The sequence below is a fragment of the Anarrhichthys ocellatus genome, unplaced genomic scaffold (genome assembly GCF_004355925.1).
Source record: "Anarrhichthys ocellatus isolate YVR2014 unplaced genomic scaffold, GSC_Weel_1.0 scaffold22, whole genome shotgun sequence".
NCBI classification, from domain to species: domain Eukaryota; kingdom Metazoa; phylum Chordata; class Actinopteri; order Perciformes; family Anarhichadidae; genus Anarrhichthys; species Anarrhichthys ocellatus.
In genome coordinates this window covers 6,501,663-6,519,079 of record NW_022280052.1, presented here as the reverse complement: position 1 = coordinate 6,519,079, position 17,417 = coordinate 6,501,663, and the positions used below count along the sequence as shown (strand labels likewise).

The 17,417-nt window shown below is 43.7% G+C and overlaps 1 protein-coding gene across 4 annotated transcripts in view; it reads left to right on the top strand.

Moving 5' to 3' along the window:
• opa1 (OPA1 mitochondrial dynamin like GTPase) overlaps positions 1–17,417 on the top strand; it is a 34,189-nt gene that overhangs the window by 12,800 nt on the left and 3,972 nt on the right. For all 4 annotated transcript variants that reach the window (XM_031859498.1, XM_031859496.1, XM_031859497.1 and 1 more), the window contains 10 exons: positions 298–362; positions 585–661; positions 1,881–2,046; positions 2,413–2,565; positions 2,791–2,899; positions 3,351–3,430; positions 3,533–3,673; positions 3,863–3,979; positions 4,087–4,180; positions 4,560–4,670. In XM_031859498.1, coding sequence (XP_031715358.1) covers positions 298–362; positions 585–661; positions 1,881–2,046; positions 2,413–2,565; positions 2,791–2,899; positions 3,351–3,430; positions 3,533–3,673; positions 3,863–3,979; positions 4,087–4,180; positions 4,560–4,670 — 1,113 coding nt within the window. The remainder of the gene's footprint in view (positions 1–297; positions 363–584; positions 662–1,880; positions 2,047–2,412; positions 2,566–2,790; positions 2,900–3,350; positions 3,431–3,532; positions 3,674–3,862; positions 3,980–4,086; positions 4,181–4,559; positions 4,671–17,417) is intronic.

The window sequence follows — 17,417 nt, the reverse complement described above, 5'->3', positions numbered from 1 at the left end:
GCGAGTGTGCAAAGTCCTCACCAACATTTATTCAATGAGAGGCACCCTTTGCAGTGAGAAAAGCTGCGTTTATATCATATCAAGTTCAAACAAAGCAGGCACTGTCCCTGTAACATGCCGGAGATAACTTTCGTCCAGGCATGAGAATGAGCACGTGCCAAATGACACATTTCTAGGTTGATTTTTTTAGACATTTTAAGGGGCTGGGTTTAGTTTAAGGCCATATGATGAAATCATTAATATTCACTTGTGTAAAATGTAAAGTTAGATATTTTTCCCTGTCCCTACTCACCACAGCATCTCGCTTCAACCTGGAGACGGAGTGGAAGAACAACTACCCTCGTCTGAGAGAGCTGGACAGGGTGAGAAACACAAACAGCAAGTACACATAAATGACACATTTATTGCTCTTCAATAGATGCTCGCCAAACAACAACAAGTATGAAGGGAAATGATTGGATGCTCATTGGTGGCCCTTGTTTTGTCAAGATAAACACAAGAGTTTATAAAACAGTTGCACACCATTTTAAGTTTTCCAAAGACATTAAGTTACAATACAGATGTCATTATGTTTTTTTTTGCAGAATGAACTCTTCGAAAAGGCCAAAAATGAAATCTTGGATGAAGTCATTAGTTTGAGTCAAGTGACCCCACAACACTGGTAAGTTAATGACGAGCTAATTTCCAAATAATGTTATCGGTGTTGATGTTTAATACAGATAAAACTCCTAATTATACAGATAATTGGGTCCTGATTTTGTATTTTTATATCAAATATATACATTTCGAAACCATTTGCAGCACAAACATTTTAAACTGTTAAAACCATTTAGAGTTTTTAATGTTTTTTTACCTTTTGTTTGTTTATATTTTTGGAGGAAGATGTGTCCTGTTCTCCAAATGCACAGCGCTTCCGCCTGTAATTTCTTCAAATGTCAGTTTTGGCATTGCAAATATGGATCGTCACTTTTTGATCCACTCTGTGTAGGATATTGGTCTAATTGAGATGCCACCTTATGAGGACTGAGCTGTGTTGTCTTTGCCTGAAAGCAATTACATTATGTGTTTGCAGCGTTCCAGCACTCAACCAGACATGAGTTGAAAGCTATTTTTAGAGCTAATTGCAGGTCTATGTCTTGTTGTATTTATCTGTGAGTGAATGTAAAGTTCCTCAATAAGGACAACCTTGCTTAGTGAGATGTATGCACGGTGTTGTGGCCATCCCTAGTGTGCGTGCCATCAGTTCTCCCAGATCAATATTTTGATGAATGGCCCATGGACCAGAACAGGGGTGGCCCTGTTAGCCAGCCAGCAATATCGGAGGTAGCGCTTATTGACAGTGAGGAGTGCTTCCCCGAACAAAAGGGGAGCCTAATGAAATATGAGTGTGTTTATGATAAATGAGGAAGGCACAACACCGGTCTGGTCTTCGGGGGACTTGGTTAAGGTTTTGTTCCATTGTCACGCTGCCCTGGAGGGATGGAGCGAGAGTGTGGAGGCTGTTAGCTGCTAACAGGGTCAGACTGGAGCTGTATTGGAATCTGCGGCCAAGTGCAATTGTGCAGCACTGACTACAGAAGGGAAAGAAGCTCAGCCAAGAACGATCACTCTTCACTCATTGTTTTCTTACCCCACCTTAACTGAACCGAGCTGGACACAACTTTGTTACAAACACTCTGGCTTGTTCAATCCATCTTAAATATAAATCTAAAAATAATTATCAGAATGTAAAAAATAAAAAAGTTCCATGCATCTACGATGTGGCCGAAGGACCTTCAGCATTTTACCGAAATCACAACGGCCAGAGGTGCCAATCAAAAGATGTCTTCTTCCCTCTGTCAATGAGGAAGTGGGCATGACTTGTCTTTTTACTCTTCCAGGGAGGCCATCTTGCAGAAGAAGCTGTGGGAACGCGTTTCCACCCATGTGATTGAAAACATCTACCTGCCTGCTGCCCAAACAATGGACTCCGGTACCTTTAACACCACCGTAGACATCAAGCTCAAGCAGTGGACCGACAAGCAGCTTCCACACAAAGCACTGGAGGTAACGCTCATCGTCTACGTCTTCATACAACTGGTCAATATTCAATACAGATCGTTTAAAGGAAGATGTCGACTGTTAAACTTTGGTTAAATCAGATCTTATATACATTTAATTGGTTTATGAGTTTGTTCCTGTTGTGGCATTTCTTTCAGAAATAAATTATGATGTTGCCAAAACTTATTTATTACAGAATGATTTAGGATTTTGCTGATATTTAAATTCTATACTTTAGCGTTGTAATACACTCCTATTTCTTTACTACTTATATTTAGTACAATTATTGTGCCCCAGACTGTAGAACAAATCTTCAACCAATAAATGGCCTTGTGGTAAGATGAGCCTCCTCTTTCTTTCCCCACCCATTAGGTTGCCTGGGAGACACTGCAGGAAGAGTTTGCCCGCTTCATGGCTGAATACAAAGGCAAAGACCAGGATGACATTTTTGACAAGTTGAAGGAGGCTGTGAAGGACGACAGCATCAAGAGGCACAAGTGGAATGAGAGGGCCATGGACAGCCTGGTAAACACACAGTAGATCCACTCACCCTGTGTGTGCAAGGGTACAAGAGACACACGGCCATGATCGTGTGCACCGAGTATAAAGAAACTGTTCTTGCTAACATTGATGCACATACCCCTTGATGCTGAATGGATGTGGCACATCTGGTAGAAGACTTAATATGTATTGCATTTACTTTGCAGCTCAACTTTCTTATTTCCCTGTGTGTGTGTGCGCGTGTGTCAGAGGGTGATCCAGCACAATGCTCTGGAAGACCGCTCCATCACGGACAAGCCCCAGTGGGATGCAGCCATCCAGTTCATGGAGGAAACCCTGCAGTCACGCCTCAAAGACAGTGCGTTAGCCACAATGCCCTCATGCAGTGTCACTCAGCCAGTACTAGACTCACTTCCCAGTCTTAACAATGTGATAATTTTACCTGTCGAAATGTGTCAAAGTCCTGTGTAGATGTGTAGATCAGACTAAGTACGACACAGTTACATCGTGTTCAGTGCCTTCAACATCTGGCCTTATATTTCCTCCCCATTTGGATAGTGTTCAAACATAGTCATGTCCGATCTATTTAACAGAATTTTACAAAAGGTATTCTTCAATTTTCATTGGCACGTTTTCCACATTTTGATGTAAATTGGTAAACGAGTCGCAGACACATATTAGGAAGAGGACAACTTGTGATAAGTGGTCGCGCTTCCTTGCTATCTTGTCTAGGCAGCTCTAGTCGTCCACAGCTCTGTTTCTGCGGTGCCATGAATGCTCGTGACTTTTGCTCTTCTCTCTCCTCGTAGCTGAGTCAGTGATTGGAGATATGGTGGGTCCAGGCTGGAGGCAGAGGTGGATGAACTGGATGAATCGTACACCAGATCAGGTCAGAGTTCAAGGGGTCTCTCCTCGTACTGTGCAAAAATCGAAATGTCCATCTACTGTACATCTCAACACAGTGCTCGCTTCCTTCTCTTTGACCTTGTAGCACATTCGTAACGAAACAAAGAATGAGCTGGAGCGCTTGCTGAAGCTACACGATGAGCACACAGCCTACTTGGCCAATGACGAGGTCACCACAGTCAGGAAGAATCTGGAGGGACGAGGGGTTGAAGTTGACCCTGTGCTGGTGAGATAGAAATACCTGCATCTCTGATTTATTCCTTTTTTTGGGGGGGGGGGGGGTGTTGGAATCCTCTTGATCTTGGCTAACATAAAACACAAGCTTGCTACATTTTCAGCTGAAGCATGCATACAGTGCTTCATTATGCTGCCATCCATTTTAACTACTGAATTACTGATCTCCTTACATGGTCAGATCAAGGACACGTGGCATCAGCTGTATCGCCGACACTTCTTGCAGAAGGCGCTGTCTCACTGTAGCCTCTGCAAGAGAGGCTTCTACTACTACCAGAGGCACTTTGTTGACTCTGAGGTAAGGAAAGAGGATGAGCAATCCCGAGTTGTCTTTCTTTTAGAACTTATTTCTCCTGTATATTTAGAGTGTGAAAAGCTAAGCTGTGTGCCTGCATGTATTTCTAGTTGGAGTGCAATGATGTGGTTCTGTTCTGGAGGATCCAGAGGATGCTGGTCATCACAGCTAACACGCTCCGACAGCAGCTCACCAACACTGAGGGTAAGAATAGGGGATACGAAATATGGTATCCATCATTCAAATATTTAAAAAAAGACAAATATAGATTATTTTGGAAATCACATTTTGATTATATATCAAACTATATATATGTTGGCCTGAGCTTATAGATATAATTTACCCGAGATCTATAACCAGTCACCGATAACCATTCAATTGGGTAATTGGTTTTAATATTAGTACATTCATATATCGGTCACCTAAAGTGAAAATAGACAATTCCTCTCACAACCAGTGCAATGATGGTAAAATATGTTATATAATTCAACAATAGAGAGAAAAATCTAAAGCATAGTTGTTTGATTGAATATTGATTTGTATGCTTTGTGTGTGTTTTTTGTTCCTCCTTTTGTCCTCTCAGTGCGCCGACTGGAGAAAAATGTAAAGGAGGTGCTGGATGACTTTGGGGAAGACATCGAGAAGAAGACCCACCTCATCACTGGCCGCCGAGTTCAGCTGGCCGAGGATCTCAGTAAGACACACAAAGACTTACAGCTAAAAACACAAACATGAGAAAGGCCATGATTTAGGAGGCTGTTTGTCACTGTCAGCTTGTCCCATTGGTTGTTGTAGGGATCGTGAGACCCCAATGCAACTCATACACTTGCTTCCATACCTAAGCTTGTGGTGTGTTGAGTAAATGGTTCCTTTATTGGAAGTCTTGAAAATGTCAGTAGGTGGCAGTAGTGCTGAAGGAAATGGTATTGACCAGTCTGATAGAGCACTATTCAATCAGTTGATGCAGTGCAGGAAAGTTGGAATATGTCAACTGGCAATTTAAGCTTCTTTTTAAGGCAGTTTGACTGTTGCTTTTCTATCAGACATGTATGACATTCTTCATATAATAGGCAGTAATTCTGCCACATTGGAACATTTTAAACTTAAGTTTATTTTTTTATGGTCTCCATCTACTTTTAGCTTTCCACCCACCATGTTCACCCTCATATGTGTGTACTGTGCCTGTATGGCTGGTCCCATGAGACTGAACACTACACATATATTTGACATACCTATTCATGATGAAATCCCTCATACATGTAAATAGTCTTTGGTGTGTGTGTGAGATGAGTAGCAGCAGTGTGCTGGCTGTCTACCTGTCAGTTCCAGCCACCAGCCCAGCTCTCTATTAACACAACTGTTTTAATTAAACACAGCAGACTTTGCGGAGTGCCCACATGCCTAAAAGACAAGCCCAGACTTGCTCTCTGTCTCCTGTGTCCATCGGAATACGGTGACTATTACTTACTCGGCGACAAATGCATATATTATAATCGTACCCACTGGGATTTTGCCATCTCTCTGAACTTGATGAAAGGTTTTCAGTCACTTGAATTGGAGAAACCGCCATCTAAAATGCTCTAGAAGCCTTCGGTGTTCCTGCAGACACTTTCAAAAAGAGCCTGCTGGCCACCTTTTATTGGTCGCATCCAACGTCATGTTTGATGTATATGTTAACGGTAAGGTTTTAGAAACTAAATGGAATAGTTCATCTAGAATCATTTGGGGGTATTTTCCTCAGGAACATATTGTTGTTTAAAGAAAGTGAATCATCATCTGGAAAATCCTCGCGTTCTCAAAGGTCATTAAACAGACCCATGCCTGGCGTGCTCATTTGTTGTGTGTTCGGGTGGGAAGAGGCTTCTATGAGTCATGACCAGCATGGCTCTGCTCTCAGTTTGAGCCCGGCCTTAATGGTAACCAGAGACGGATGGAGAAAATGTCTTCTTCTTTTTTTTTGGCACCACCAACGACCCCTCTAGTTGTTGAGAGTTAGTCACGTCTTGGACTGCTCCACCAGAGACGTGACCGGACCTGTAGATGTTGTCTGCTGTTTCCATGGATATGTAAATGTATTTACCTACAGGGGGTTGATTGAGCCGCACTGCTGGTTAGCAGCCCCTGACAGTAGTTGTTGGGAGTGCATTGCTTGAGAATTCCTTGCTTAATGTTTTCCTGCCTGTACAGGGTTCAATCCATAAACCCGCTGTAGAGAGGCTGTTAAAGCAGAAGACCAATCTTCTCCTGACGAGGATCCGTGTGCGAATATGCATTTCTCTCATTTACTTTGGTTAAAAAGCTTTTAGGTATGTACTGAATGTGTTGTTTGCACAATGACACAGTGCACATGTAATATTTCTGCACTGTTGGTAAGTTTTGAAAGACGTTTCTCGGGGGTGGGCCCTACATATCTGCTAATTTTTACCTGTCTGCTCGCTGAAGGCTCCTATTTACAGCTAGTACAATGGGGGGTTGTGTCGTCTCCTGCTTTGGTCTTATTCAGCAAAACTCTGCTCGCTAAGCAAAGTCTGCATTCACAAAGCAGAATGCAAGGCTTGCTGCCATATCTGAACTTTCTGTATGACACACACACACACACACACTCCTAATCATAGTTCCTGTCACCACAAAGGCACACACACAGGCAAGCATAATTTACACACGCCTACCTCAAAGTACAAGTTGCACACACACCACTATTCTCTCATTTACACCAACAAATCTAAAACACATAACATGTTTTGCATGATGTAAATTGTAGGGATTAAAAAAAAAAAACATAAAAACGTCTTAGATACACTAATTAGAAGTAATTGAAAATATGATTAATTTTTTTTTTTAATTTTTTTTAAATAAATCCTTTGACGATAAATAACATTAGTGTTACCAAGTCAGTCAGTCTCATCGGTATCTACAAGACGTTTGTCCCCAATGCAATTTGTATTGTTTTAAATAATTTTACATAAATTGGTGTGATGATCTTGAAAACTCAACATTCAAGTCTGTCTCTGGAATTGGCTGCAGTGATCTCATTTATGTTTTTTTAGGATTTCTGTTCCATAAACTTGACTTAAGTCAAGACTGAAGGTCTTTTCTTTGGTTGTTCTCAAACTCTGATAGTTATGTGATTTTCGTCTGAAAGGACTTTTTAAGGTGTTTAAATTAGAGTGTTTGCAACTTGCAGATACTCTGAGTGACCATATGACTTTATTATTTGCTATATTTCTGGCTATGTTGTGATGGCGTTGGCGGTGCTTTGCCCTCTGGCCCTGAAATATCTCACCCTGCTGTCTTTATTCCTGCTGCCAGATATTCTTGGCTTCTAATTGAATGTTTGAGGCCACAGCAACACCATTTAATTAAACATTAACCCTGTAAGAGTTTTCTACATTTATTTAAAGTCTGACAGGCGCACACGGTCTCTATTGTTTCCCGTCTTCATAAGGACTTCCTGACTGCTGATAGGGGACTCGTGTTGTAAAGGCCCACAAATGAATGACGCAAGACTTTTAGTAGTTGGTTTATCTGTGTGTGTTTGGTTTGGTTGACTCAATTGTCGCCTTGAGAAAACACACACACACACTCCTTCACTGACTTTTTCCCTCTGTGACTACCATTGAAAACGCACACGTATACAAATCATATAGGAACAGTATACATACTGTATTGTGCATTCAAGTAGACAAACATATGTACACACACAGATGTCGTTTTACAGAGAGTACCTATACAATTCATATAGGCACAGTCAAACAAAGAGACAAATGGAGAAGAGATACCAAGGGGAATGTTTTTGTTCCCTCTGCGGTGGAATCGGCTTTTCTGTGACATCAGCCGAGGTGTGTGTGTGTGTGTGTGTGTGTGTGTGTGTGTGTGCGCGTGTGTGTGCGTGTGTGTGTGTGTGCGTGCGTGCGTACGTGCGTGCGTAGTCCTCGCTCCATTAGACACTGTCTGGAATGCCTGGACCTGCCTGGCCTTGCAAATTCTACAAGGCAAGTAAATCCAAAAACTTTCCCAAACAGGCAAGTCATTTCCACTTCCCACCACCAAAGACTCTGCTCAGATAGATGTGGGAATGTGGCTGGACTCTGTCATGGGATCTAGAGGGTAGAAACACACCTGTGCATGCACACTATACCCTCTCACAGACCCATGGGGTCCAGCAAAGGAACCCGTAAAGTTTGTTCTCTCATTTTTTTCAGCCATTCTCACTTTCACACCTGCTGAGAAGAGTTTATTTTTTTATACCAATTCTATTATTTGTGTCACAGAGAAAGCTTCAGCATCAACACTGGCAGCAAAGAGTTGGAGGGTACACGGGTCAGAACCACAGCGCTCAGGCTTTTGACAGTAAAATAGTCCTGTGATTGTATAACAGTTGTAATGTAAACTTTCAGAAAAAGAGCTGAAGAAAAGATGTTGATAAATCTCTGGCACGGTGGTGCTTTAAGGGTTCAAGGTGAACATTAAGCCACAAAGTTCCTCCTTCGTGTTTGTCTGGAGACATTTGTTGCATGTTGTTCCCTTTGTCTCTCTCCCCTTGTTTCCTGTCTGTCTCTACAGTCTAGTCACCAATCGTTGCATGAAAATGCCCCAAAAAGTGCTGAACTTAATCTAATACCACTCATTTTCAACATTGTAACCCATACCTACAATATATTCTGCAAATATTCGTATGCTTATATCACTAACCCCTAATTTTATGGTTTATGGCAGATTTTTCTTTTCCTCCTACCAAGAAAATGTATGTTTCAGAGTTTAAGCTTTGTCAATCTGTCTGGTGAGTTAGTGGGTGAGTGGAGGATCTGGGTCATTAGCTGTCTGACACTTTGCACAGACCTTTCTGTAATGCAGCCTAGACCCGTATGCGTGGGTGTGATTATGCGGGTCCATCAGTCTAAAGTCAGTCTAAACTGAACTGCATTGGCTGATGGGCTGACTCTGACACGCCTCAAAGCACAAAGTAAGCGTTTTAAACAGAAGTTCATATCAGAAAGTTGTGTCTGCATACACTTTTCCACTTGTGGTGCTCCTAGAATATCTTTTAAAAGTCTTGCTTTAATCATGCATTGGCAAACTCGGTTACTGTATTGGACAAAGGCATCTCCCAGTCATTGTGTTTTACCCACACATTTTGGCTGTTGGCAGGCATTGAACCTGTGCACTTTTACTCACAGGAGTCCCTTTGACACGCCAGAACCATCTTTCTGCATATAAAGCATATTTTCCATCATGAAAAGCCGTCAGCGCTCTTCTTTCATTGGAGAAATACTTTCTCTACTAGTTCTGATATAACTTAAGCTCTTGAAGCACCTACGCTAACCTCTTCAATGACGGACATCTTTGTTTTGAACAAACCTAAACCACGCCCGTAGCTGCGTGATCTCGTGACTTCGCATTCATTTTTAGTGTAGTTACTCAAATCAAGAGTTTAGGGCACTTGATTGAAGCCACACACCTGTTTTAAGTCATGCAATGTTCTACAGGAAAAGGGACTTCTATATGTCTGTCGATGAAGCAATCGATGCATGATGAAATCTTCATTCCTCATTTCATCACTCCCCCCCTCAATCTTCAGCCCTTTTGAAAGACAGAAGGTCACATCGCCTCAAACCCAAACTATGACCTGACCCCACAGGGCCGCTGGCTAATACCACAGGCTGCTTCATCCAGCTAGCTTTCTTTTCCACCTCTCCCAACTCTCTGGATCTCTCATGCCCAATTCTGTCCAACTGACCCTGTCTCTCTCTCCCTTTGCGCTCCCATTGACAGAAGGGGAGAGAGAAAAGAATGAGAAACAGAGTTGAGACCTCACAACCTCTACAATGGGGGGGGGAAAGGAGGGAAGATGGGAGGCGGGAGAAGGGATAAACGCACTTAACAAAGGCAGAAATATGCTCCTAGGGGAAGTTTGTTGTGAGGTTGTATTTGCCCCTACTAGCAGGCAGGCTCAGCATTGCTCAGGTTACAAATACAGGTCAGGTGTGTGCCTCAGTGAGCAACAGTGTGAAAGCACTGTTAATGAGTGGTACAATGTAGAGGTGTGTGTGTGTTTGTCAGCGTGTGCCAGACCAGCTGTATGGCACAGTGCCGTCTCTGGAGCACAGCCCAGGCCTAATGTTCAAGCAAAGGCCTCTTAGGAGTCCACTGGGATGTCGCTTGGCTGCTTCGTTGCCCTTCATAGAAAGTGTGTGTGTGTGTGTGTGTGTGTGTGTGTGTGTGTGTGTGTGTTGTACTGTAAAAGGTACAATGGTGCCTGTTTTGAGTAAGTGCACGATACCAGTGTTCCCAGAATTACTGCTTCATTATGATGTCATATTATGAGCTTCCAGACACTTAACACTCGTGAACATACATTTTAATTGCACCATTTTGCTCATTTGTCATTCATAACATACAGGCCACCTTTTCAAAGGAGCTCTTGGTGGAATCCAAGGCATATGGTATTTTTTTTTTTTAACTTTTTGTATATTCCCAAAGCATTAGTTGAATTTGCCCCTTATTACCTTGATTGTCCTTTTGTATCTGTCTCCCAGTGACCTATAGCCGAGCAGTTTTGGCAAATTACAGTTATAGTTCCTTTTATATTCCCCTGCTCCACCTCCGCCCATGAAGGGGAAAAATCGGTTTACCGACTGTCACTCCCCTCGTGGTGGCTTTTTATCCTCCTCGTCAGCTTGATAAAGACAATGTGTACATTCACACACGCACACACCAACTCTTACTGACACTTTATTACATTCGCTCTTTCCTTCAGTTGTTGAGTTGTAAACCTTAGTCATGGGAGAGACCATGCGAGACACCATTACTCATTACTAGTCATGGTAAATACATTATATATGGGTGGAGTGTGTGTGTGTGTCCACTTATGGGTTTGTGTCATTTTGTTGTACTGGTATTATCATGGCAACACGTTTTTTCACACTATGCAAAATTGACGTTATTGTAAAGTGTTGCCACTTTGGCTGTTTCTCAGTTTTTCGGAGACCCACTTTAGTGTCGCCGTGCTCACACTGCACTAATGCCTATCCCTGCGAGTGGCTGGCCCACAGGCGGCTTCATGTAGTTTTTTACGACTGTGCCCTGTTCTGAAGCCAGACCTGGGAGGGGAGCTCGCCAGGCCAGCATCTTGACCATAAACACATGGGGCTCAGCCTTGCTCTGGACCCACTTTGCCTTGAGAGGCCCCACTAGGAGCTATTGCCCCCGACAGCACAGCTCCCAGCCTCACTGGGGCACGTTAAGTATGCGATTCATTTTGGTGTGATTCACTTAGCAGATTATTTGGGATTTTTCTCTTGTACTTAACAATTAATTGAGCCAGAAGCCATGGTATTTATACTCTACAATCCTCGCTATAATGAATCTGGAAGAGCAGATTCCAATGAACACCTTGCCACCACACAGCACTTTACAACAAGATCGCCATCTTCACTGCATGTTTATATTGCGACCGATGAATGAGACAGATGTGCAGAAGATTATGGATTTAGTAGGAATTAAAGGTGTCAACAGAAGGTGCTCTGAAGAACAGGGATAATGTGTGAAGTGTTTTCATGTTTGCACATGCCGTCACTTTCTCCTTTTCTCCTTTCTCTTGTGTGGAAGCAGAATACAATAAAACGCTGGTTGTCTGAGCTTGCTCACCGGAATGCCTGCTCAGCCTCACGCTCACTTTGTTTCCTTTCATCCCCTCGCCTCCTCCTCCTCCGTTGAGCAGCTTCCTCCAGAGTGATTAGCGAGTGCTCCTCTGTAAGGGATGACGTATCGTTCTGAGGTGTTGTGTGCACATGTGCCTGCATGATCGCAGTGTGCAAATGCTTCCCCAAAGTCGGTACCGCTCGTTTCTGGCCTGCTGCATTCACGCCACCGATCGGATCACTAGTTTAATGCCGGTGTATGTGTCGGACAGCTGTTTGGCTCTATTGACATATAAACTGAGAGACTGAGATATTTAGCTTTTTACCATTACTGCAAGATATTAGTACCTGATCATGTTTGTGTAACTAAAGGTTGACACACGCACATCGGTGTATTTTTCTTTCCACATACACACTACAACACGATCCTACATAATCACTGTCCACTGTGGACTGTTTTTCAAAAAGTCTCTTTTTCTCCATTTACACTTCTGTTGATTCAACTCACTCCTTGCCTTTTTGTCTTTTGCTCCCTTTTTTCCACCTTTCTGTAAAACTCAATCCCACTCTTCCGGCCACGATTTATTTTTTTTGTCTCTTAATGAAATAGTTGGACAACAGTATCGCTTCGTAAAGTAAGGAGGCTTAGTAGTGATACAATATAAGTTCGTTTTTTTTCCCCATGGAGGCGCGAACCTCGGGCTGCAGAGCTGCTGCCAAATGATCCATCTTCTCCCCGGAGCATCGAGTACGCGAACGGTAGATCCACAGTTGTCATAACACTGGCACAGTTACAGCTGCTCCTCCTGCATTTTATCTAATCTTATCTTGTTAATGATGTGTGCAAACGACTTCCAAAGTGAACTGACTTTTCTCTCACAAGACACCCGAAAACATCTGTAAATATCTTGAATATTCTTTTTCCACATCTTATGACGGCTTTCTTTGTACTGTGGTATCAAAAAGGCTAGATTAGTGAAGAGAACTGTGTAAAAGAGATTTGCTGGTTTCTTTACTCCTCTACGACAGTTAACGAAATATCTTTAAGTTGTGGACAAAAAAAAAGACATTTGATGACGTAATCTTTGGCTTTGGGAAATAATTATATATTTTTTTACAATTTTCTGACATTCTATCGACCAAACAACTAATTTATTAATCAAGAAAATTAGCAACAGATTAATCGACAATGAAAATGATACTTATAGCACAGGAGTCTCTCTCACCTCGTCTTCCTCCTCCTTCCTCACCTCACTCCAACAAGACTTCAACCAGCCACCTGCCCCTATTTACAAAGTGGTGACCTTTGTCTCTTTCCACTTTCCCATCATTCATCACTTCCCCCTTATTCCCTCCCCGTCACTGTCTCGCTTCCTCTCTTCGCTCCTATACATCCATCCTTCCTCTCCTGTCAACAACCAGGCATGTCTAAGACATGTTGCACAGATGCATCGTACGCAGCTATACAGCATCTCGGCTCTTTATCAGTTATGAAAACGGGCTCCGATGAACCAATACATTTGTATAACAGTTTAATTTGAAAACAACAAAGCACTGTAACAGCGGGTTTTACACAGACTAAGTATTTGTACTTAATCTGCAGGTTATTTGGCTGCTTCTGAATATCCTGCCTAGATACAAATAAACCCGCCGGACTAAAGGAAACAAGAGAAAAGAGCTGTGTGTGTTTTAGATGACAACACATCAAGAGGCGATAAATGTAACTGGTGATAAAGAAGGTGAATGTGAAGCCATCGATCACTCTCTAGAGGAGAGACGGACCAAGTGTGGGAAAATAGGAAGAGAAGGAGGTGTGTGCTTCTGTTCACATGTTTCCAGCACACCGTATCCACCGGGGACCCATTCCCACTGATCCTCCCGTCACTCAAACGCATGCAGAGGTCCGACATCGGATGCTGGTAAAGATGAGGTAATAGGAAAACCATATCGGTGGAAAATATGCTAACTTTAGGTTGGAATTTTCTCATGTCATGACCACACTGCCCTAGGAGGTTAGCCGTACCCCGTTTTTGATTTACTGTTGTCTCGTTAACAGACAGAAATTTGGGGTCTTGTTTAATGGACAGTTTTGTGGTTGACAATATGTGGGAGAATATCTCGGACAAACAGTTGGCCAGACTATCTTTCAAAATATGATGCCTGTAGATGTAGTGCATGTGTGGGTAGGCTATTTTTGGAGCATGACTTATATTTCAGCTGAAGTGTTGAGTATCAAGAAAGAGACAAACGGGGCGTTAGATACTTTGGCCCTTTCTGAGGCACCACAGCTAATTTTCGGCCTTTGCAAGTAAAACACCTGCAGTCCATATGAGCCTGAACAGGCCTCTGCTTAAGGCTCAAAGGATTCCAGGTGCGTTTGCTGCCTCTCAGCGTTACATGTATGTGCCGGTGTGTGGGGTCCAGAGCAGCTGGAAACGGGTATTTACCTGAGGGCAGCGGAGAGGAGAGGACACCCGGCATGTCTTATCGCTCTCTCTGTGTTGTCTTGTGTGATTGGCTGGTTTCGGGTCAGTGCCATGTCAAGAAGGGACTGAAAGAAAGTGATTAAAAACAGATCCTTTACATTTAAATCCCAGGTACTGACGGGGCTGGAAGTATGCATGCCTGTTTCTCAAACTTGAGTGTGTTTTTGTTTTGTGCACTCACTCACTCTGAGTTCAGCTTTAGTTAACTTGGTCCACACACACCTGTGGCCGATGCAGCAGAGGGGAGTTTCTCTGCGGGATTATCACATCCTCAGTTCCATGTGGCTACTCGAGATGGATTGCCACTTAGCCTCAGCACAGGAGTGTAAAAATGTGAGTCTTGGAAAACTTCAGACTCGTGACTTTCTGTGATTTACACCATGAGTCACAAGTAGACTTCCTGTCTCAGACCTGTTCATTTTTAACAATACGTATGGAAAATGATGCTGACTGTTTACTGCTATGTTTGGATGATACGTTTCAGTTGTTCTGAGTTCATGATCATTTACATCTACTGTTGTAGCTCTTCCCTCAGTGAAACCCATCAGGCCCGGAGCTAAACCCACCATCTTCCAAATGTTGTCGCCACTATCTTCATCTTTATAACCCCCCCGTACTAAAATCAGCTCAAATCTCTCGCCCCTTCAAAGGCCCAAGCAATGCTTGACAATAAAACCCGCGCCGCACAGTCGTCACCTGGCTCTTTCCAAGGACTTTTCTGCCGTTTTCGTTTAGTCTGCCCCCCGGCTGACCCCGAGCGTTGACCTGTTTAGACCTACGTATGTGGTTCCCCAGGTTGGGCTGCTCTTTCCCAGGCATCTGTTTTCTAGATAAGAGCTGTGACTGCGAGGGCTGATTCATTGCTCTGTCGCTGACACGGCGTTTTGGGCCGTCGACATCCCAGCTCTCCCAGTGTCCAGGTCTCCCATGGCCCAGTTTTTATAGCATGACAATCCAGATTTAGTGACAAATCAAGCAGCATGCTGAGGAGAGAGAAAAAAAAAAAAAGGGCTTTTCTGTTTGTTACATTAACAGATCGCCTTTCAAAGGCAGAAACAGCCGAGCGTTAAAATGTTCCGTGTCCCTACCTACACTGTGACCCTGGCGGTCATGAATGATGACAGGTTGGGACAGGAACCAAACCCCCCCCCCCCCCTCTCTCTAGTGACTATAATGTGAATTGCTGCTAAAGTAGCCTCAACCTTGGCACCAAACTTCATCCGCTGAAATCTCTCTGTTGCCACTTTTTCATAACAGCCACCCTTTCTTTACAGGAGAGTGGCCATCTCCCACAGTAAGAGGATTATTATTCTTTCTTTCTCACAGTACGTTGCAGGGCTCCCTGTCCTCTCCTCTCCTCTCCTCTCTCCTCCTCTGTTCTCCCTCTCTTCTGTGTTGGCTACTTGTCCAGCAGGACCGCGCAGTTTCAAACTCTAATTACAGGTCAATTAAAGCCTTTGTGGCGCAGCTCTCCTTCTGCCAGCGCTGCGGCAGGCTTACGGGACTCGACGGAGTGAGAGTGAATGAGATATCATTTCATGTGGAGATCAGCCGAGAGAAGGTCTTGAAAGAGGGAATTTTGGGGGGGGGCGGCGCTCCCTTCTCTTTCTCTCAATGGGCGAGAGTCCCTCCATCCTCGCCAACCATCTTAAAGAAGGGGCCTCTGGGATAGAGGCCAGAGGATTATGGGAATATTCATGACCAGATAAAGGGGTGAGCGGTTGAATGACTGTTTTGGGGCTCATCTCTTAGGTAAACAGGAGCCTAAATGGAGTTTTAGATCGCTACTCCCACTGCTCTGCGAGGAGCCGGCAATGGTGACTCTGTCCACTTTTTTTTTTTTTTGTTGCATTTCCACAGGACGGAGAAAAGAAAGCCTTGTTGTGGCCTTTTCTTCCTCTTGCTGCTGTCTTTTTGTTGCAAACAGATGGTGTGGGGGAAATAAATATCTGTTTCTCACAGTTTTTATCCTCAGAATATTGGCTTTTTTGAAAGACGCCATTCATATTCACCAGTGGCCTCCTGGGCTCCTGAAAGCTGCTGAGGGCTCATTTTAAAGTCATTAAGCATCCTGTGTAAGGGAGTCGTTGATGGGTTTAGTTAGGTCTTCTCTCCAAAATGCCATAATGTAATATATATTAAAATAGGTGGCTGATCATTTGTCAGGAGAGACAGAAGATTGTGTGGTCAAGTTTTGTGCTTGATGGGAGCTGCTGCACATCTTGTGACTCTGAACTGATTAAACGTTATTCAAATGAATGAGGGAGCTGCAGTACTAATGTTAACCTGAACGCGGCCCTAGGATAAAGGGTGTTGTATCTTGTAGTATTGTAAAACCTTCTGAAGGCAAATAAGTTTTTTGGTTTTTTTTTGGGTTTTTTTAAGAGCTGCCCAGTGCAACCACAGTTTAGTGCTTCACTGGATCAATGATGGGTTTCAGTTGCGTCAGCCGCGCAGAGTGATTTTCAACCTTCCATGGTAAATGTTTCCAGACAATCTGGGGAAACAAACTTGTGTCTTTTCTTATCACAAGCCCTCTAATCTAACCGCTGCTGACCCCAGTGATTTAGAAGAGCACGGTGTCTTTGCCCGGCGGTTGGATCCTTAATGTCTGACCCGTGTTAAGCGGTCTGCATGTGAAGCACTGAGGCTCCATAGCGCACCTTATCATCAGCCACATCTAAACCCACTTAGACGCTTTGAAGCTTGAGCCAGGGGATTTCCCATGTTTTTGATGAGCCGACAGACGGTAACCTCCTTTCGCCCGCACCGACTAAAAATCTACACCCCCGTATACCTCACATCTCTTCTTCTTCAGGTCCAACAGATGTTGGTAATCCTACTCTGATTGGCTCAGATTGAGCTGTGTAGTTCTGTGGTCAGGGCATGCAGCCCACGCGGCTGAACCCTTGTCAGTTGCCTTTGAGCCGTGCCCTGCGGTGGGCTGCGTGCTGGAATGGCGTACCGCCGGGTTATGTTTCATTCAACCCCACACCTGCTGCACTGACTTGTCAGCGTGCTCCTCGACAGGCCCCCTTAATGCCTCCATTAGGTGTTGTAATCTCCACCTAACGCCCTGCCATTTTGCCTGAGTGTGTTAACAGAGTATCAAAGGCCAGGGAGTTTGTTTTTGCCACCTGCCAGCGTTGAGTGTGTAGGAAGGTGAAACAAAGGTGGCGGTAGCGTGACTGCACAGCTCTAGCTGGTTTTCGAGACGTTTCGGTAGTTTGACTTTGTTCAAGTTTTTCTGTCAGTTCACTCAGTTCTGCCGTGTGTGTGTGTGTGTGTGTGTGTGTGTGTGTGTGTGTGTGTGTG